Source organism: Chenopodium quinoa, unplaced genomic scaffold, assembly GCF_001683475.1.
Source record: "Chenopodium quinoa cultivar QQ74 unplaced genomic scaffold, ASM168347v1, whole genome shotgun sequence".
Lineage (NCBI taxonomy): Eukaryota > Viridiplantae > Streptophyta > Magnoliopsida > Caryophyllales > Amaranthaceae > Chenopodium > Chenopodium quinoa.
In genome coordinates this window covers 3,490,020-3,513,511 of record NW_018743593.1, presented here as the reverse complement: position 1 = coordinate 3,513,511, position 23,492 = coordinate 3,490,020, and the positions used below count along the sequence as shown (strand labels likewise).

Here is a 23,492-nt window from a genome sequence, read left to right as displayed (position 1 = left end):
TTAGCATAGCTCAGCTAATATGGTTAAAATCGGAATTGGTTTATATACTCTATGTCACACCCTCACGTGAGGGTTTGTTGGACTTGAAGTATAGATGTAATACATTATAGGCCCCACCATACCTAGTGGTAATATTCAACTTTGAAATAAGAGGTGAAGGAGATTTGAAATTTAGTGAAAATTTTATTATGAATAGTCACATTAATCTCATTTCAAAATTTTACAATTGGATGGTGAATTAAAAAAGAACGGAGGAAGTAAATGGGGTTAAAGGGAAGTAGCATACCATTTTAAGAAAAGGAGCATTGGGTTAACTTAAAGTCAAACACATTACCCAACCACCCACCCAAACTCAATACAGCCCATCAAAAAGACTGATAGACAAATTGCAGCCCATGGTTATTGGTAAATATAGTTTCTCTTTTTTGCTAATTAGTAATTGTAAATTGATCATAAGCATATTAGAACCTCAAAAGTGTACTTGTATTATCTTTACAAGTAATTATTAGACACTAGAATGAGACTTGAGTGTGCACCAACCTCCCACTCAATTTTGTCGAATTTTCCCCACTTACTTGCTTTGTTTGACAGTTAAAAAAAATTCCAATTTGCAGCCAAATTGCATTAATATTGCTGCATGCTGCCTTTTTAGCTTCCTAGTCTCAACTCTCAAGTTGTGTCATGCTTTGCATGTTCACCCATTATACTGTACAAGAGATTGTCATATTATGTGCTTCATCTATTATATTACTCCATTCGTTATTGTTGATGTAAAAATGCATAATAATACTCTTTTATAAGGTATGAATACCTTATGGGTGTAAAAATGCATAATAATACTCTTTTATAAGGTAATAATACCTAATATTTGAGTTTAAGACCTTGATAGTATATGAGTAATGATGATTCTAATGTAGTCAAAAGTCATAAGACTATATTTTATTGAATATATAAATGGATGGTTGAGATTACTTATTTTATTTTTTAATTAGTTTTTGATTAAAAATAATTTTTTAAGATAATTTTTTTTTTTATTTTTTTGAAATTCTGAAAATAAAAAAATATATTAAAAAGATTTTAAATCTAAATACAATTACAATAGAATTTTTAATACGTATGTACTCCCTTTATTTTAAATACTTGCTCCATTTTCCTTTTGCAACCGTTTTTAAAGCCTTGCTCCAATTCCTTATTTGAAGAGTTTTTATAATATTTAATTCATTTCTCTCAGTTAGTAGGACCCAATTTTATTACTTTTAGATTCTATTTCCTCCAATTTACCTTCCAGTAACCCCATTATTTTTATATTTTATTACTTAATGTAATTTTTACTAAAATTCCGCGCATAAAGAAATAAAGCAAGTATTTAAAAATGAAGAGAGTACACTTTTAAAAATTACGATAGTTAAAAGTCATAAAATTACATTAGAATTTTCAATACGTGTAATATATGATTGTCAAAACAACAATGAAGTTAAAAACAAATTACTTGACCATTATATAAGAACACCTTACAAGTTAGGAATTTTGCATCATAAAACATGCTAACTATTGCGTTCTGAAAAAGAGAGAAAGCTTACCTCCATGGTTTAAACATAATAGGAAATTTGCTACTTGCTCCGACAATATTCATAGCATGCTATTACTATTGTTAACCGCTAAGATCTACTTAATTATATCTGGGCTACTAGTTACGCCTAAAGTGCTAATTAAGGGGACTAGGAAAGCTTAAAATATTGTAAAGTGCAGATGTTTAATTGTATTATATCTTTCGTTGGTAATAGACTGACTTCATTCAGTTTTTCTTCTTTGACATCAAACATCACCTAATTATTTGGTTAATTGAAAATTCAACTTTTAATTAGTGCTAGATTGGATACAGTTTGGACCGTGTGACTTAATATTGAGCCCATTTATTTCAGGACCATGTACAATTTGGGCTAGTTACCTTGTAGCCAACGAAAATTACAAGAAGGGTCTAACACTTATCCGGTTATTCCCTCCGTTTCAATTGGATATTTGGATAGTCAAGGTCAGAATAGTACACACTAGTTTTATCTTTTTATTTATTAAGGCATGTTAGATTGGGGGTAATATATTAAGGGAGTAATAAAAGTCAAATTTGAAAAAACATAAGTACTTAAAAATTTTGTTATAGAAGACAAAGTGTTTACAATTAAAATAAGATAGTTGTGACATGAGGAAATGAGAAAGATGGAAGAAATATTATCCTCATAATGAGGGTAATAGTTACCCACCATCCCCCTAGTGTAACTATTACCCCAAAATGAGGGTATTAGTTTCTCTTTCTTCACCTCATACCACACCATTACTATACAATTTTCCTTACAATCACATCATCACTATCTCCTTCTTTCCTATATTCACTTTCATTTTGCTTAATTTGATTTTTATTACTCTAGTAATACATTTCCTTCAACCCAAGCATGCCCTAAAAGTGAGAAGATCAGCGGAACTGTTCCTTATAAACAGTAGGACAGTGCTTGGACGCAGTGGCGGATCCAGGATTTCCAAGTAGGGGTAGCGCGTAGTTGTTTAAGAAAATTTAAATTAAAACCGGACTTTATTTTAGGGATTCATATTTAAAAAATTCCCACAAAATCGATTAGCAAAATAATAAATCGAGTGGTTTTATTGATGCAATGCAATGTGTTAGTACATTGTTGTGCTACTTATTAATTGAAATTGTGATTTTACTAAGATTTTTTTTTTTTTTTTTTTTTACAATAGCAAAGGAGCAAAAACTAAGAAACATTCGACAAAGTAAGACGACATCTTCTAGCCATGTCGTTAGCCCGTTTTACCTGTTCTCTAGGGACCTTTAGAATCGCACACTTAAGAAAAGAGGCCCCCTACTTCCCTAATATCCTTAATTATCCAACAAATCGAAACATCCTTACCAAGGTTATCTTGCAGATTGTTCAACAGGGAAGTAGAATCAGAAAGCAGGAGGATACCCTGTTTTCCCTGAGTTTTAGCCCATTTCAAAGCTTCGAGACATGCCCAGCTTCACATTGAACCACTGATGATGCCGAACCACAATTTCCCCATTCTTCCAACATGCTTATCGACCCATTCCCAACCACTGCCCATCCCACCCAGGCCCTCGAAGTCTTTTTATCCCATGATCCATCAGCTTCCATAATGAAGTTGTCAAAGTCGTTCTTGTCTCTCCCCAACTGCACATGATTAAAACCTGGGGGAATGACTGGATCATTGCTCTTTAACTCCCTGTTAAGGTTGTATTGATTGCACTTATGGGTGAAGACCTCGTGGTCTTGCATTGCTTGGTTAATGAATTCCGCAACCAAACTAGCATTCCCGTTGGCATTCTTGAAGCACCTCGCATTTCTAGACTTCCATAGACCCTAAAGGGTTGCTATGAACAAAGCATTACGATTACTAAACTTACCATCCTCGCTATGAAAGAGCAGGATATAGCTCTGGATCCATTTCCTCAAAGAGCTGGAACCAGTTGAATCATGGCTAATAGAAAGTGGGGAGTTTCCCCAGACTTCCTTTGCCAGAGAACAATAACGGAAGAGGTGTTGGCTGTCTTCCGGATCCGAGCCACAGAAGTCACAAATTTCATCAACCTGTAAACATCTTCTTGCTAGGTTGACTTTGATAGCAATACTATCATGAAAGAGTCTCCAAAGGAAGAGTTTACATTTCGGTTGGATGTCTATTCTCCAAATCAGTTTTACGTACTCTTGGTCATTCGAAGAAAACGAGTCGGGATTTAACCCCGCATCCTTCAAAAGATAGTAGTATCCTGTTTTCACCGAGTATCTTCCTGAAGGGTGAAATTTCCAACAGATGAAGTCATCCTCCCCCCTCTGCGGGAGTTCCATAGCCAAGATAGCCTTTGCACTATTCCACTCAAAACACCTTCTTACCTTTCCTGCGTCCCACGATCCTTTGTTCCTATCAATGAAATACTCTACTTTCCAACCTAGAGCCGCTCCCAAAGTCTGATTAGCATTTACCATTGGAATATGACCTTCCACCCAAGGCATACTGATGGCCTTAACTTCTTTCCCATTACCAATTTTCCAAGAGAAACCATCCTTGAATAGACGGGAAACTCTTTGAAGACTTGATCTTCCTAAGGAAGGATTCCCCATTCTTGCATAAGGCCTAGCCATATTGCACACCCTACATGCCTATAACCCTCCATGGACCCTAGAAAGCAAAAGTTGAGGGTTGAGGTGCATCCTTGATGATTGTTTGAAGAGGAGTGCATCATTGAGGACAGAAGTACCTCTAATCCCCAAGCCTCCCATGCTTTTGGGGGTTTGTATGATATCTCTACTAACCCAGTGCATACCTTTACAACCTTTGTTGGACCACCAAAACCTTGTGATGAGGGAATCAATCTTGTTGGCAATACCTTGTGGAAGTTTAAGACATTTCATAACATGTGCTGAGATACTTACTAGAACCGTGTTGATAAGAACCAGTTTTGCCGCTTGTGACAGGTTGAGGGAAGCCCAAGATACCACTTTATCAGACACTCTATCCACCAAGAATTGAAAGGCCAAACTCTTCTTCCCCTGTATATCAATCAGAGACCCTAAATGGGTTCCCATATTATTTGTCTCTGGCATAGAGAGGATACTCTTCAATACTAACCTTTTGTTGTTGTCAAAACCCGGAGAGAACTTAATAAAGGATTTTTGAAGGTTCAATTGTTGCCCCGAAGCTTTACCAAATCGAAGGAGAATGTCATCAATACATAAACATGACTCCTCGTCCGCCTTAAAGAACAACATAGCATCATCTGCAAAGAAGAGGTGGGAGATAGAAGGAGACCTTCTTGACACCTTCAAACCTTTGAGTTGGTTGATATCCTCAGCCAACAATAACATTCTTGAAAGTATATCCATACAGAATATGAAGAGGTATGGAGAAAGAGGATCACCTTGTCTTATGCCACACTTAGGAACAAAGTGTTCCGAAGTTCTCTTGTTAATGACTGCTTTGAAGCTCACAGTTGAGATGCATTGTGAAATCATCCTTATCCAATGGCTGGAGAACCCATAAGCTTGTAAGATCTTTAGAAGAAATAACCAATCCACTCTATCATAGGCCTTCGACATATCAATCTTGATCGTAGTGAAATTCGACCCTTTTTTTGAATTAATCAAATGCATAAGCTCATGGCTCAGAAGAATGTTATCCTCCATGTACCTACCAGGTATGAAAGCATACTGGTTGTCAGAGATGAGGCCTGGGAGAATGTTCTTTAACCTGTTGACCATACACTTGGAAATGCATTTATAAACTGTGTTGCATAAGCTGATGGGTCTGAACTGACCTGCACGTTCAGGAACCCTAACCTTCGGGATTAGAACTAAAAGAGTCTGGTTCCACTCTTTGAGCATATTCCCTGTCCTTAAGAATTGTTGCACACTTTCCACCACTAGCTCCCCTACATCTTCCCAGTAGACCTGAAAGAAATCAGCAGTGAACCCATCCGGACCTGGAGATTTTGAACAGTGAATGCTAAACATTGCCTTTTTAACCTCTGCAGCAGAGAAAGGCCTGTCTAGTCTCATCCGTTCCTCATTCGAAATTTGGGGAATTTCAAGCTGTTGAAGAAGAAGATCAATATCCTCCCCGTGACTCTCAGAATATACTGAATTGAAAACTTCCTGAACTGAGGCCAAAATTACATCCTCTACCTCCTTCTGCCCCTCCACCCAAACATCTCTCGCATTTCTTAAAGTTAAAATTTCATTGTGGGCTTGACGTTGCTTAACTTTCCTGTACATTGTAGGGGTAGGTAATTCTCCATACTTAACCCAGTTTTCCTTCATTCTTTGTTTCCAAAAACTAAAGCAAAGCTGGCTTTCTGGCACAACAAGGTTAACCTGTTGAATATAGGCGTCCCCATCCTGGATTGACCTAATACTTGAAGCTGTATCCTGTAGACCCTTAGTTACTTTCCTCCAATTGATCCCCCAAGTCTTTTTACTTCCCAAGCACCAGAACTGCAGTTTGGTCCTTAAACTCTTAAGCTTCCTTGAAAGCTGAAACATGGAAGAACCTTGAACATTTTCTTTCCATTCCATTCCCACAATTGACTTAACCTCTGGAAAATTGAGACACCAATTTTCAAGCTGATAAGGCCTATTTGAGATAGGCTCTTTGGCTATAGAGTAACAAGTAATAGCTGCATGATCCGAGCAAATGATTGGTTCATGAATTATCTTCCCATCCGGGGAATGGTGGAACCAGTCTTCCGTGATGTAAGCCCGATCAAGCCTTTCTAGAATTAGGTCATTACCCTCCCTTTTGTTACTCCAAGTAAACCGGGCCCCGACGAACGACACTTCCGAAGCTTTACTGCTAAACCTCCAATCAAGAAAAGCATCAAGTCCTCTAATTAAAGCCGAGCCCCCTAGCTTGTCACTTCCACTCTCCACTTGGTTGAAATCCCCTATTACTAACACATTTTTGAACTCATTCAAGAACCATTGAAGTTGTTCCCAAATGAACTTCCTATTCTCTACTTGAGGCTCGCTATAAAGAAAAAGGACATACTTAAAGCTTCCATTAGATTCAAAGACCTTACAAAGGATAAAAAATTTTGAAGAGTACAAGCAATCTACTACATCATTAGACTAACTTAAAACTAAAAGCCCCCCACTACTCCCATCCGAATCCCAACCAAAAGTGGATGTAGGATCCAAAACTCCTAAAACTGAAGTTGAATCAACAAAAGCCATTTTAGTTTCCGAAACAAACATAAACAAAGGTAACTTAGATCGGTAGAGCCACACTATACTAGGTAGGGAATTGTAAGAGAGTGTGGATCATTTAGACCCCTACAATTCCACGCCACAACCTTCATAGCTCTTTTGGGGGCTAATCTGGTACATCCTCCTTACCCTTTGATGAAACCCTCATAGAATCAAGAATGGACAATTGTAGATCGATGTCCATATCATCCCTTATCTCCCTAAAAGCCGAAGTCATTTCTTAAATGATTCAGATGACGAGGAAGAGAACCCTTGGTGCCTCTTGTTGCCAACCCACTTCTTGATATCCTCATCAATTTCCACCCCAAACTCACGAGCCATATCCGGATCTGAAATTGCCGTAGAAGAAAACTTGTTCACACTATTTCTATCCTTGATCCAAATGCTAAACCGACCCTTCTCGGACCATCTATGAAGCCTTTTAAGCCTCTTGCGTTCCAGCCATTCAAAGTCCGTCTCACTATAGCGAACCGAATCTCCATCCCATGAGAGTGGCATATGACCAACCGCCTCCCTAATCCTCTTCTTTGTGTTAGCACTGTCATCATATTTAAATAATTCTGTGAAATTAAAAGAACTAAGATGTGATAAAGGAGTGTTAGGCGATACCGGAGTTTTAGGGAGATCAAACTCCGTGAGAGGTAGATTCGACAATCCTCCCAAGTCGGCCAGAGATAGCCTCAAAAAAGGTGAAGAAGTACCCCTTACATTTCGGTGGATAACTTGTATTTCCCTCCTCCTAGCATTGCGGATACCAAGTGATAAAATAGTACTTGCCTCCATGATACAAGCATATTCATCATCATCAAGTTGCTCATCATATTCCCATATAGTAGCCATTATTGGCGAACTTTCCGTCCCATATTGCAGGAATACAACAGCTTGGTTGTTTTCATTACCCATTCCTAGCATAACCGACCCGTTCCTTTCGAACTCAGGTGGGTTAGAGGCCTAATCGGAGATCCCTAACGCGTGAAACAAAGTTCCCGGCCCTCCACCCCTTTGCTGTGGTTGTTGATGGGCTATGGACAACTCTCCCACTTCGAATCTCGAGCCATCAAAGAAATGTCGAGATGGTGGAGGGACATCAGCTGCAAGTGGGGGGGTTCACACCCTTACCCAATTGCGTGCTCCTGTCAAAATCCAAAACGCGTCTTGCTATTGGATCACCACCTCCAATAACTGTTGAACTCATCGCACAAAAGGAGAGGCACCCACACTAGGGTTTGGCAGCCCCCTTGACACAAACTTAGCATACGGATCTTCACTCAACCCTAAAAGTTTACCTAGTGAAGGCATCAGATCTGGCGTCACCGGATCGACTTCCATTTCAGCCACTTCCAGCTCGTCATTCGAGAGTTCTTCCTCTACTGTATGATAAAGATTGCTATCATCACTATCCAAAGACGAGAACGCCCCTTCCCAAGGGAAACCATCTTCATGCTCGAAGGTTTCTCTCGGTACTCTCCTATTAAGAGGAGAGTCACTTGGTGCCTCGACATGCAACAGATCTACACTTGTGTTTCTAAACCGGTACTAGTCCGGTAAGCCCCTAATGTGATTAGTGTAGTATAGGTATTCCGCCGGCCCATACAACACTCTTACACCATCAGCTTGTACCTCGTCTAACCGCCGTCGCACCCTCCTCCGTGCCACAATTGCGTGAAGGGGGCAGCAAAGAGTTGAATGCCCTATTCGACCACATGACTTGCAAAACCTGAAAACTCCCTCATATCTCAAATAAACCCAAATAACACGATTCCCTTCCAAAGGAATGAAGCAGCCCGGAATTAATGGCAGGGATAGATCGACTAGCATTCGAGCCCTGAGCTCTGACTGTGCCGAAAGATCATCCCCTTCATGATATAGTTCCTCAATGTATCCAACATGGAGAAGGATTTGCCTAGCCCAGCTTGCCGTAAGATATGCAAGAGGCAAACAATAAACCCTCACCCACATCCGAGTGAAAGTGAAGCTCATTTGGTGAGGTACAAAGTCTCTTTGATACCTTATTAGATTAATGATCCTTCCATCAATAATAGCCGAGCCTACTTGAATCAAGCTCCCTAGATCCCTGCTATCTTCACACTCAAAGAGAAAGTAAGGGCCCGATCTATGGACCCTTATTATCTCTGCCCTCATAATCCAACGGGATTGGACTATATGTTGCACGAACTCTCGTGATGGAGGGTGGGGACCTATGAATATTCCAATGACACTCGAATTATAATTGATGTTACTATTTTCCAGATCGAAATCTGGTGGACTTGGTATAAGAGGGCCCCCTCTTAAGTCCATACGTTGTTGCTCATCATTAGCATTTGGAGAATAATTATTCTGGTTGTTATTCATAACTGGGACAAGAAGAATTAAGTACAGAAGAGCAAAGAAGAGAGAAGAAGAGGAGAATAAGACAGAAAGAGAAGAGAAAGAAGAGGAAGATAAGGCAGAAGAATGTAATGAGTTTGGATGAGTAACGTTCAGAGCTGCTGTAGCATTTATAGAAGAACAAGAGTTCTTAGGAGTTAAACCACCACAAGCATGGGGAACAAAACTGAGCAAATTAAATACTATGAAATAACTAGTCGCCTCATCTACAAGATCCCTGCACCAGTAGAAATTGGTAGAATAAAAGCTCAACAAAATATTTGGTGAGAAAACCAAAGGTGGCGCAAAAGCAGCTGTTGGAATAAGAGAAAGGGATATGAAAGGTTTAGGCCTTTTGTGGAAAAACAAGGTTTTACACAATCAAGAAAATGAAGCCTTGGAGCAATAAAAAGACAATCAGAAATCCAAAGACACAAGTAAGAAAATGAAATCTTTCCCACTAAGTAGGAGCTAACCAGACCCTATATCAAAACTGAACAAAGGAAGGAGTAGAATCTGGGAGAAAGATTGAATCTGTAAAATGATAAAATGGGAAGAACCCTAGCAACCTAGGATGAAAAAAAACTCACTTTTTTAGTGAGAGATGCTCTCAATTCTAGAGAGAGAAACTTTCAAATCTTTTGGTAGTTTCTTTTAGTTTTACTAAGATATATTGTACTTATAAAAAATAATTACGATAAGAAAGAACTGCATAATGGTATGAAGTATTAAATTAATTTTTTTTTGAAAATTAATGCTAGTGATTTTACTCGTACTTTTTTTTTTAACAAACAATTCGTATATCATTTATCATTATAGTTCATAAAATACTTCATACATCATAGATAATTTGTGAATATGAAATAAAATCTTTATTAATAAAAGTAATGGAGAATTTTAAATTACCTTTAATCTTATTAATGTTTTGCTTATACATGTACATAATATAAGAAATAAAGTTTAGGAGGATATTGATTTGGAACAAAGAGTTTTTTTTATGCAAAAAAAAAAAAAAAAAAAAAAAAAGAAAAAAGGGGGAAGTGGGGACCGAAGCCTTGATTACCTTGCCGCTATACCAAAACTTAAGCACACTCTCTCTTTCCACTACAACACTGAGTATCAATTAATAAGAATCGTCGGTATTAAAAAATTCATACCAAAATTCTTGGGGGTAGCATGTGCTACCCCTTGTTATTACGTGGATCCGTCACTGCTCGGACGGTTCTACCCTGAGTCTAAGGTCTATTTTACGATTTTGCCATTTTTTCTTTACCCCCATTTCCTTTCCACCTCACTTTGACTTTCTCTCTCCTCTATCTAGCATGTACTCTGAGATCTCTCACTTAGTTATATTAAAGCATGATGTGAGATTTTTATGACAATTACAGTGTTTTACCATGTAATTAGAAGTAAAGGAGAAAGTTAAAAAGAAAAAAATGCTCTCGTTGAAGCCTATTCTCGTGAGAGAGGGAAGTTCTGGTGATCCACAATCAACTGAGGAACGAGATCAATTACTTAGATCAAATAAAAAACCCAAAAGAAAAATTGCTCATGAAATCGCTGGCAATAACATCATTCAGAATTATGTAATGGAAGATACAAATATGGATGATGCGGATGAAGAAATCCAGCCACAAAGGATTAATTCATCCATGGTTCACCCTAATCAACAGGGGAATGTCCAACATTTGGAGTGGAATAACGGAAAATGCCAAATTCATCGAGGAAGGTGTTCGCACAGCAATAGGGAATGGTACAAGTACGTTGTTCTGGGGCATAGATGGTGCACTGACCAACCTTTGAAAGAGCTGGCCACACAACCAATCCCAGAAGAAATAGCGAAAGTATCAGTTCATGAAATATGAAAGAAGAAATTGGATGGGGGTGGAATATTTTTTGCCCATACCTTGATGATATTACACTTAAAAAAATCTAGAATCATGAGGTAAGAAAAGACTCTAGTTTGGGTGATTTGGTATATTGGAAAGATGGGGATAAAGTGAAATTCACCATTCGTTCAGTTATGAGTATCATGCGCCACCAAACTGATGTTATCGATGATGAATGTTGGGATATTGTGTGGAAAGCTCTAGTACAACAACGTATCCGAGCATTCTTATGGCTAGCATGCCATGATAGGCTACTTGGAAATTTAAATAGATTCAAAAGAAAACTCACTGATGATCTGAAATGCTATATTTGTGGTGCACAAGAGGAAAGTACTCTACACATCCTTCGAGATTGTCCAGCCGCAAAAGTTGTTTGGAGGAAAACCCTCACTCCCTCGATAAGCAATCAATTCTTTCAAGGCAATATTAAGGAATGGATTGTACAATATATGAAAAACCTGGATCATAATGACGAAGAAAGTTGGGTAACATACTTTGGTATAGCTCTTTGGTGGATTTGGAGGTGGAGGAATTGTTTCACCTTCAATAGAAGAGAGTAATTACCCATTGATTTCGTAGCCTTTTTACAGGTTCGATACGAGGAAGCAAGGAGAGCATTAAGAGGGGTTCTAAGTGAAGCTCAAGGAGCTGCTATTAGGAAGAACCAGATTTTCGTGGCTTGGCAAGCACTAGACTATGGCTGGTATACTCTTATTTGTGATGGAGCGGTGAAAGGATGCCCAGGCCCATCAGGAGGGGGAGCTATTATCCGTGATTACAATGGCACATTTGTTGCAGCGTTCCATTCGAACTTTGGTTATAGCACCACCTTCCGAGCTGAAATAATGGCCTTGACAAGAGGGCTGGAATTAGCCCGCAACCTACAGATTGAGAATGAAGCTTGAAGTGCAGATGGATAATATTGCTTGTATTCAAGCCTTAAGCAAGAAAGACGTCCCAAGAGGAGAGAAAATCCATGACATTACATACTGTCAACAGCTACTTAATGATTCGAGATGGTCAGTGAAGGTTGCTCACGTATTTAGAGAAGGAAACAGAGCGGCGGATTGGTTAGCCAACCGCGGAGTTTTTCATGACTCTCCCCTAGAGTATATTTATAATGTTCCGATAGAGCTTGGCCGTATTTTAGAGGAGGATTCTAGGGGTGTGGCTATTCCACGCCTGATCCTTCCTTAGGTAGATTTATCTTCTTGTTTTATTTTGTAGTTTTCTTTGTTTTCCTTTTTCTTTGTTGCCTTGGCTTGTTCCTCCATCGAATAAAAAAAAAAAAAAAAAAAAAAAAAAAAGTGTTTTACCATGAACATTTTTTTTTTTTTTGCAATATTCATGGTACCTAGAACTGCTAACACCATTAGAGATTATACGATAAACAGTGCAAAAAAAAAAAAAAGAACATTGTCCATGGTAAAACTGTTAATGATATTAACGATTTTACCATGAATAGTTTTTATTTTTATTTTTTTTTTATTTACAAATTTGTCATTTAATATACAACTCATGTTTAACAAGGTGATAAATCGGTCAAGCCTCCTATAAATTAGACTTACATTGTGTTTGGATAAAGAAAGGGGAAGGAAACGAAGGGGAGGGAGGAGAATAGGAGGGGAGGAAAGAATTGTGAGTTTTCCTTTCAAATCTCTCCATTGTTAGATGGATCAATTTCCTACAATTTAATCCCTCCATTTCTCTCCCTTTCATTCCCTTCCTCCCTCATTTGTTATCCAAATGAAAGATGTCTCATCTCTCCATTTCTCTTTCCTTCTTTCCCCTCTATTTCCTTCAATCCAAACACACCGTTATTCTTATATATGAGGTATTATTATCAATACATCAAATTATGGAGAATAAATCTCGATTAAGGACAAAAGGTTCTTTGGTGGATCAACCTAGCTCAATTGCAGGTTGCAGGTGGATCGTGTGGGTGCAAAGCGTGATCGCGGGCCTAGTCTGAACTTCAAGAACTCCAACTTGGCTCGAATAAAGTTTGCTCCCAAATGTCTCTTTAGTGTTTTTGTGTAGTGTAGTTTGGTGTCTTTGTTTTTTTGCATTTCTTTATTAGTACTCTTTGTCAAAATAATAATAATAATAAATAAATAAATCTCACACAATAGTATTATAATATAAGGAATCTCATTTGCAAATGAGATGGATAGTGTTCTTATTATTATTGTTATTTATTATTAATTTATGCTAAAAGCATCTTTTCACATTTTATTACATTATAAATGCTATGTGATTATTGGAAAGCTATTGTAATATCCAAATTAGTTAAAGTTTTATCCGGGTCATAAAGACTTATATACATTAACATTGGAGGACATATCGATCACTAGTGTCATGAAAATGGTTCTTCAGTCTCATAGATGCTTCATATATAGCTTCTTTCGGAGCAAAGGCGCTAATTCGAATGAACTCTTCACCTTTGTAACCGAATCCTCTGCCTGGAACTGTTAATATATGTGTTTTCTCAAGTATCTCATTGAATATGTCCCATGATTTCGAGCCTGGAAAATGTACCCATAGATATGGTGCATTTCTACCACCATACACTTTTAATCCGAATGATGTAAATAATTCTACCATCATTTCCGCATTGTTCATGTAATAATTGATTGTAGAGCGTAAGGCCTGCATTAGAAATAAAAGGTGTTAGTACGCAAGTTTAATTTAAAATAATATGTGATCATCTTGTCACGCTGGATGTTATGTTATATCATGTAAGATGCCAACTCGATCAACTAAAAGTCTAAATTGATGGTTGAAAACTCGTATAATTTATTAATTAAATTAAAAAAAAAAGGACGTGATGAAACCTTGTAACCATGAGGAGAAAGGCAAGCTAGTCCACCAGCTTGAGCAACGTTAGAGGCACCATTAAAACAAGTGCATACGATACGATTATAATCATGGATAACAGGGAAGCCATTTGAATAGCATAGATTTTTAGGAACTACTGTCCATCCTAATCTAACTCCTGTAAATCCAGCAAACTTTGAGAAAGAAGATACTTCTATTGCAACCTGCATTAACATCATCTTTCTAAAATTAGTCAATTCAAAATAAACATGACATCAATTTATAAAGTTATTTGTAAACAACTCTAATATAAATGGTTTGTTTAACAAAGATATTTTGAATAATTTAATAATTAGTTGTATATCAAATATAGTCTAATCTCAATTTAAATTGATTATGTGCGAAAGCAAGTAGCAATAATATATTGACTCGGTCTTATACAAAATTGTACTCAACAGTCAACACTAGATAATCTGATTTTGGCCTAAATCAAAATCGACCCAATTGTCAAATAGATAGTTCCTACAATTATCATTACTATAAATTGATACATTTTCCTTTCACATAAATAATAAATTGTATTCCAAAGTCCAAATTGGACCACGTTCATTTATTACGTAAATAAAAAAAATTGACCATATCTAAAAATTAGTTTGAAAAATCAATATTTTTCTTGATTTAACTAGATTTTACCCAACCTATTGACCACATTTCCTTAAAATGGACTTTCAATCAATCATTTTACATACATGGACTAATAGACTATTATATACAGATATATTGACTTAAACCGAACGGTCTACTTGTCACCTTTAAAATGAACAAAAAAAATTTTAATGAAGAGAGTAATACAAACAAACCTCATTAGCACCGGGTATTTCGAAGATCGATCGAGGGCTATCATCCATGATATAAGTAGCATAAGCAGAATCATAAATGATGATTGAGCCATTATTCTTAGCAAAATCAACAAGCTGTTCTAATTCCTTTCTAGAGGCAGCATAGCCTGTTGGATTATTAGGAGAGCAAAAGAAAATGACATTTGTTCTTGGGGTATTGTTTAAATCTGGAAAGAAATTGTTATCAGGTCCACAACTCATGTACACTATGCTATTGTACTTCCCAGTTCTTTCTTGATAATTGCCTGCTTGGCCCATTATTACACTTGAATCCACATAGGCCTGGTCCACAAAATAGGTTAGTGATATAGTCCGTAATAATCATGTATTCCGTAATTAATATTAATACGAGTAATTATGTATTTTGTGTAAGACGATTTTTTTTTTTTTTTTTTTAAAAAAAAAAAATATAAAACCCCCTTGATTTACGTACTCACCTCTAGACTCTAGTGGAGGTTGTTGATAGTGGAATCTAATTCAACACGTCGTACTACATTTATTTTTAATTGTCTATTAGGAGGTAAACGTAATTTGGGGAGGGGATGGGGGATGGGTAGACGTAGTTATATTTTTAGTTTTTTACCGGACTCATTATTTTCACAAATAATGAGCTGTAAAAAGCTAAGGGCTTGTTTGACATCAGTTTTGGTTTTCAGTTTTCAGTTTTAATAAGTTTATATAATTTTTGATTCATTATTATGGGACACATATCATATACTTTTAGAAAACAAAAAATCAAAAAACAGAAAAACACAGTAATGCTAAACAAACCCTAAACAATCCATTTTAATTCTGCTTATGCAAGCTAAATCCTTAATAAACGCTATTTGTTTGCATGTTGCTAGCAAGACAAGTAATAAGATAATACATGACCCTTCTTATATTTGCTCTTAATAACTTTATCTTTTTTAAGGCTATACACAAACATTGTGGATACGGTTATAGCTTCTCTTCCGGTTTCAACACCCCTGCAATTGATTTTCACCCCGCCCTTGTGACTCTCTGAACCCAAAAAAAATAAAATAAAGCTATGCACAAGCTCAGGGCCGTTTATTAGGGGGAGCACCTTGAGCGAAGGCTTAAGGCCCCCCCTATTCATGGGCCCCGACATTTTAGATATTTTTTTTTACAAAATAAACTGAATTTTTAAATACTAGATATATATATATGAGAAATATTTGGTTTATATTATTTATTATAGCTAATTATTTCCATAACCATGCTAATAATCTTTTACTACGTCCGTAAGTCCGTTAAGTGATAATTGTAATATATTGCTTCACTTTTACGCTATTCAATATTCATATGCTTATATTACTTTGACAATATTTTTTACCAATATATAAAAAAACATATGTAGTCATGTAAAATAATTTTGGATTAATAAATATATATAGTCAAATTTGTGTATTAACATGTGTGTTAGTCTTGTGATTATTATGAAATAAAAGGAGTATATTATTGCTCTCTTCTCTCTAGTTTTAAATTTTGTGATGCCCGTCAAAATTTTTTATTTAATTATCCAATAATAAGAGGTAAAATATTTTTTTACTGAATTATGTATAAAATTTCTAGTTTAGGGTCTGGCCCCCTATGTAAGTTTTTGCTCCGGACCTAAAAATATCTGAGACGGCACTGCACAAACTAATAATAATTGGATCGTTATTTTAAACAAAAAATCATGTTAGAAAACAGTTACCGGAAATGTAGGGTCTTGTACGGCTACACTTATATTGGATCCCAACAGCATCTATATCACCATCAACAACAAAAAGGCAGAGTCAATGATATGTATCAATCAAGAAAGACCAATCAAGAAACAATTTGTTCAATAAGTTAAGAAAAACATGGATTAATAAGCTTCTTCGTTTTTTTTTTCCTTATTTTTGTAATTAAGAACTACAAATTAAGAACTACAAATATAAGTTATATAATGATGTAGACGGAATTTAATCTTAAGAAAATCTTCATGATCTTAGCCGACCAAACCGGATACCACACGTTATGAAGTATTGTACAAAGTAGTATATTGAATACCTGTAGCCTAGAAATGTCACATTGTGCTCCATCCGATATGAAAATTTCATCACTAGTAATACCCGTATTTTTATAAAACGTCTCAGCAATTGCCTTCTTCAATTCCTGTCATATATGTCCAATCATAATTGATATTAAAATAAATAAATAAATAAAAATTGAAAAGAAAATTTATTATATGATTTACATGTATCATAATCTAAACACTAATTGAAAAAAATAAGTACCGTATTGCCTTGTTCTGCTCCGTAGCCACTATAACCTTCAGTAGTTGCTAAATCTTGTGCATACTGAAATAAGAAAATTAATTTTATGTGTTATGAAAATGGAAAAAAATTGGATAATCAGACTCATAGTGAGTTCAATATATCTGACATAAATAATCTAATATCCGATATTAGATTATTAGATTATATATTAATGTCAGACATTAGATTTCTCATGTAGATTATTAATATAAAATATTAAATTATTAATGTTAGGTATTAGATTATTCAGAGCTTTTTTGGTGCAGCAGGCCACACCGTGTGGCCTGCAGCCAAGTCAGCAAAAATAACGGATTTTGACGCGCGCATAACGGGGTTACTATTTACGTGCATAACGGAGTTACGTTACTTGTATTTTTCAGGGGTTACTTGTATTATTTTTTTTCAGGAGTTACTTGTATTTTTTTTTTCAAAGGTTACTTGTATTTTTTTTTCCAGGAGTTACTTGTATTTTTTTTTCCAGGAGTTACTTGTATTTTTTTTTCAGGAGTTACTTGTATTTTTTTTCATGAGTTACTTGTATTTTTTTTCAGGAGTTACTTGTATTTTTTTTTCAAGAGTTACTTGTATTTCTTTTTTCAAGGGTTTCCTGTATTTTTTTTTTCAGGGGTTACTTGTATAGATTAATTCAAGAGTTACTCGTATGAGTTACTTATTCAAGGGTTACTTGTATAAGTTACTTATTCATGGGATACTTGTATAAGTTACTTATTCATGGGTTACTTATATGAGTTACTTCAAAGTTTACTTATATGAATTACTTATTCAAGGGTTACTTGTATGAATTACTTATTCAAGGGTTGCTTGTAAGCACCATACCAAACCAGTATCACCCTACAAGTAACCCTTGAGCAAAACTGGTAACACCTTACAAGTAACCCATAACCAAACCAGTAACACCCTACAAATAACCCTTGACCAAAACCAATAACACCCTACATGTAACCCCTGACCAAAATCACTAACACCCTACAAGTAACCCCTGACCAAACCACTAACACCCTCACTAAACCAATAACACCTTGCTAGTAACCCCTGACCAAACCATTAACACCCACTACAAAAAAAAATCAATATAGCATCAACTAAAATTTGTTGCTATTCACCAAAAATCCGTTGCCAACTCTATTTGACAACGAGTTGGAAGCAAAAATTTGTTGTTGCTAAAAGGCTTGTTGCCATGGGATTTTGGAAACCAGTTGCAAAGCAATTTTGTTGCAATATTGCATCAATTTAAATATAGTTTCCATGATATTTTCGGTTTTTGGTGCATTCGTTGCCAACTTTGGCAACAGATTACTATTGGTTGTTGCTAAAATTAGCAATAAATTATCAATGTTAGTTCCTAAAATAGCAACAAATTATTAATGTTGGTTCCTAAAAATAGCAACAAATTATTAAAGTTGGTTCATAAAAATAGCAACAAATTATTAAAGTTGGTTCATAAAAATAGCTACAAATCATTAATATTGGTTGCTATCAACACTACGAGACAAAAACCCAATCCCTATTAGCAATTCAGTTCAACCCGATCTCGGTCTTTACCAATCTGAAATCTCACTCAGGTTAGGTCAACTCGGCTCGACTTTGCATGTAAGGCTCTTTGAATCCCCAGTCTCAAGAATCGCATTTGGTAGGAGTCGAACTTGCGACCTCAAAGTCAGATGGTGAATCTCTTACCAACTCTACTAAGTACTATTTGTTTACTTCTATGCATATAATTTATAATAAGTGAACAAAATATTAGAGACGAAATTGAAAAATTTGTCCCCAAATTAGGGACAAAATCAAAAATCCGTCTCTAAATTAGAGACGAAATTGAAATTCGTCTCTATTTGATGTCATTTTAGCAACAAATAATTTTATACATTACAGCAAAAAGTGGCTTACATATAAATTAACAACAATATGTAACACAACTCGTTTCCAATGGCAACAAACAAAATAATGCGTTATCAATTAGCAACAATAATTTAGAAGACTTGTTTCTAATGGAAACAATTCAAAAATTCATTGTATTTGTTTGTTTCTAAATCAATACAAATAAAATATTTGTGGTCATAGTTTGTTACTATTTGGCAACAAGAGAAAAATATGATGCCGTCTACTAACAACTAGTAAGACAATTTATTTTAAAAAGTAACAAATCAAAAATATGTAGCGATTGTTTATTAAAAAATTAAGCATAAAATGTCGCTTTTAATTAGGCAATGAAAAAATTTAGATTCGTTGCTATTTAGCAACATTTTAAAAATCCGCTGTGACACCTTCCGACCTTGACCTAGGGACGAAGTGGCTTAGTTGAAGATAGTGAGACTAAGGGACGGGAAAGCCTTTACCTTCTCTGCCTGTTACCAAACTTAATTGCTAAAAAACTTTTATTTTTGTAGTGACCCTACAAGTACCCCTGACCAAACTAGTAACACCCTACAATAATTTTTGACGTAGAATATTCGATCTAAGATTCCACGAAGAAAACGAGCTCACATTTCTTTGGTTCTCATCGATTTCACTACTTCAATTGTTGTTGATGATCTTAAGGGTAATTAATCACAATTTTTCACAGCAATTTGACACCCAATTTCTACAATTTTGGGCTTTAATTGCAACAATTTGGCAAAGAGGGGTGAGAAAATGGGTGGAGTAGAGATATGGTTGTTGGTGATGTGTGGTTTGGGTTGTAGATGAACCTAAGAAAAGAGGAGAGAGAAAATGGGTGGAGTAGAGATATGGTTGTTGGTGATGTGTGGTTTGGCTTGGAGAAGAAGATAAGAAAAGAGGAGAGAGAAGAGTTGTGGTATTTTTTAAAAAAAAAAAAAAATTGTGGCTAGCCACATACAAAAATTTGTGTAGATTATTAATTTTAGATATATTGGACTCACTGTAAGTCCAGTTTCACGCTAAAGTTACTCTATGAAAATTGTGTACGTTTAGGTCATGTTCTCATTGACTGAACTCAGCTGAACTGAACTGAACTGAACTGAACTTAGCTGAACTGAACTGAACTGAACTGAACTCAGCTGAACTGAACTGAACTGAACTGAAATGAATATTTTATAAGAGAAGAAAATTAGGAGCTGAACTGAACTGAACTGAACTTAACTGAACTGAACTGAATTGAGCTGAACTGAACTGAACTGAACTCAGCTGAACTGAACTGAACTGAACTGGACTGAATTTCAACGTAAGAGAACAGACCCTTATTGTAAAAAACACAAACCTATACTCGTATAGCATATGTTTAATGTAATAATATGAACCATATTAGCAATCATAACATAAAAACTATTAACATAATTAGAAAATTTTGTGGTAATTAATTACTATTTCGGTGGACATTAATAAAGAAACAGAGGGAGTAGTACAATAACTGAAACGCTATATACTTGGAATATAATTACCTGAGACATTACTGAAGAAATAGTGTACGGAATAGGTTGAGTTGTGTCGCCTACTCCGAGTCTAATCAATTTTGCATGGGGATACTTCTTTATATGCTCCATCTCTCGCATGCATATCTATTTTATGTATCAACAACCAGATAAGGGATGTATTGTCAATAAGCCAATGCTTTCATGGTCAAAACTCGATTATTTGCTAAACCAAACATGAGGAAGATAAATGAGTTTAATTATTTTTTAAAGTTTTAGAGCATATTATCCCAGTATCTTAAAATTTAGATTATTTGCCGACATGAAACGACTTAGTATCTGTTATACTAACTTTTTGGACTTAAAAAAGGTTTGTACTGTAGCATTAAAGTAGAAAAGTCTTGGTAAAGGTTTAAATGGAGTCTTGATCGAGTTAAGACTCAATTTGTGATTGAAATATAATTATTGGCATATAAAAAAAAAAAAAAAAACAATTTAAAATAAAATAATTAAAAAAATTTAAATTAATTTGGGGGGTGAAGTGATAATTTTGAGTTTGAAGAAGGCTTGAAATTATTACTTCATTACTTGTATATGTTATAGGAAAGCTGACGTAGTATATATAAGAAGAAAGTCTTTAGATAAAACTGCGCTAATCTTGCTCCTAGCTTGCTCAAACATTAAGTGTTCAATTTAAACTTTACTATTTGATCCCTAACCACATAGATCTAAGGTTGGCATAAAAAAAATAAAAAAAAAATAGAAAAGAAATTATGTATACATGTAATTGTTCATTAGAACACCCAAAGTACAAAGTATTTTTCTATAAGAGTGATAATAAAGCAGTACGTACCTCTGGAAACAAATAATTGTCACGTAAATTCTCCATATTGGTATTGCGGGGTACTTTAGTCCACAAGTTTGTGATTGTTGCTGCATTTGAATGAATTCGTACGAACATATTATTATTATCTATAAATTGATTAAGTAATAAATAAAATTATCAATTCTAACAAAAATGACAAGATAGATAAATTACCGTGACTTTTCTTGTAGCCACCCTTGCCATGCTTGGCGCTTTTTGATTTTAATAGAAAGCTGCACATTCGAACATGGGATTAATAGAAGATCATATGCCATGAAATTAATTTTTTACAACTTAAGAAAAATGTTAATTATCCGACTAGAGCAGAAAAAAAAAAGAAAATCTCTCAAATTGTCGTGCCTTGACATATTTGTTGTGTCACGACACGTACAAATAAGCCTTGTAAAATTTATTGTAAGAATATCATTACTCCACGACCTCAAATCGGAGGATGTACACAATACAATAGAAGTTATTTTTACTTAATTTCTTATTAAGAAAATAAGTAGTTAGATATCTTAATTACATTATATGTACCAAACAAATATGCAATCAGTTGTACAATCAAAGATAGTCACATAAAAGTTAAAACTAAAACTCGTTGGTATCTCTTTTTTAAGTGTTCTTCTAATATAATGTAAAATTAACATGACACTTGGGCCTTGGCTCACTAAGACCATATTATTAGCCAAGCCCTAGTATTGATATGAGTAATTAATTTATCATGTCTTTTGTGAAATTCTTGCTCTTGATGAAGATAAGCTCTCTAAATTCTCACTTTTTTTTTTTTTTTTTCAATTAGAAACAACTAATCCATCCATAAACACGTAGTGTTAAAGGTCAGCCAAACAAGTATTTATTAATTTAACAATTTTGAGCTACAACACCTTGATCTAATATATACACTATTTTTCATCAGCACAACTACATGTTTTTCTTAGATTCTACAATCTCTGCTAAAATCAATCATATTACACAAATTAAATCTAAGTAGTATATATTATTGTGAATGACAAAAACATGACATAAATGAACTACCTTGGGTTGGTGACTCTACAATGCATCAACTCTTGATAAGGCATGCAAGATTTGGTTTGCGATGAGAGGGAGATTTGATAAAACATGATTCAAAAATCAAAAGATTTGTTTTATAAAATGCTTAGTATAAGGTACTCCGTACTATTGTGAAGGGTCGGTTATACAAATATACAATAATGCTATGCTTTGAAGAATGAAGTTTCTAAACATATTTATACTATTCAATTCAAAGTATATACCTAATATGCATAAAATTAAACAAAAAAAATTCCATCTTTCTTACTAGCGTAGTAGCGTGCCAAAGTTTCAGTCCACTTTCCTTGTAAGTTTACATGCATTTCCATGTGAAATTTCATTAATGTTATTATACAGTTTTTTTTATAGCGCAACACTTTGACTGGACATATTTGATTTGTCAATACATACGCAACCTTAATTATTAATATTTGTAACTGTACTATATTATAATTTAAACATATATAAGTATTCGGTTTTTAAATCTTAAAAATTTAAGTCAAATCATTATAAAATAAATAAATTATGCAAAAAATTAAAGTGTTACACTTAATATATATATATATATATATATATATATATATATATATATATATATATATATATATATATATATATATAGAGTATGGATCATGTGAAAACAAATGTTAGGGTGAAAACTGAAAACGATTCATCCTAGCCGTAGATTATAATCTAGCTGATGACATCTAACGTTTATATACTAATTTTCTCTCTCCTCCCACGAAAACAATTTCTCTCTCCTCCGTTATTTTCTTCCTCCTCTCCCTCCTCTCTCCTACTTTCTCTCTCCTAATTTCTCGACATTTTTTTCCCCAATTTTCACGCTACTTTTTTCAAATTCAGCTTCAATTACTTTGATTTCAGCAATTTTTCAGCTCTACGATCTATTATCAGGTGAGTTCTTTGTGTTAATTTCGCTATTTTTTGCATGATTTGAGGTTTTAAGGTTTCTGAAATTTTCATCAATTTTGTTCAATTTTGTTTGATTTTGCGATTTTCTGTTCGATTTTGTTCAATTTAGTTTGATTTCCTGTTTTACTAATCAATTAACTTTAGTTTCTTCCTTAATTTCATTGATTTGTTCGGTTCAGTTGAGTTTTTCCACCATTGTTAACTAAT

At 34.9% G+C, this 23,492-nt stretch overlaps 1 protein-coding gene across 1 annotated transcript; it reads right to left on the bottom strand.

Moving 5' to 3' along the window:
* Positions 1 to 13,193: 13,193 nt before the first annotated feature.
* Positions 13,194 to 22,506, bottom strand: LOC110682809 (aminotransferase ALD1-like). Its single transcript, XM_021859154.1, has 10 exons — positions 22,338 to 22,506; positions 21,474 to 21,532; positions 21,288 to 21,367; positions 20,465 to 20,581; positions 17,025 to 17,087; positions 16,798 to 16,902; positions 16,460 to 16,510; positions 14,722 to 15,042; positions 13,879 to 14,085; positions 13,194 to 13,693 (listed from the first exon to the last, which is right to left on the bottom strand). Exons 1-10 carry the CDS (start codon positions 22,421 to 22,423, stop codon positions 13,370 to 13,372), a joined length of 1,413 nt encoding a protein of 470 aa, XP_021714846.1. The 5' UTR covers positions 22,424 to 22,506; the 3' UTR covers positions 13,194 to 13,369.
* Between the last annotated feature and the right edge of the window lie 986 nt (positions 22,507 to 23,492).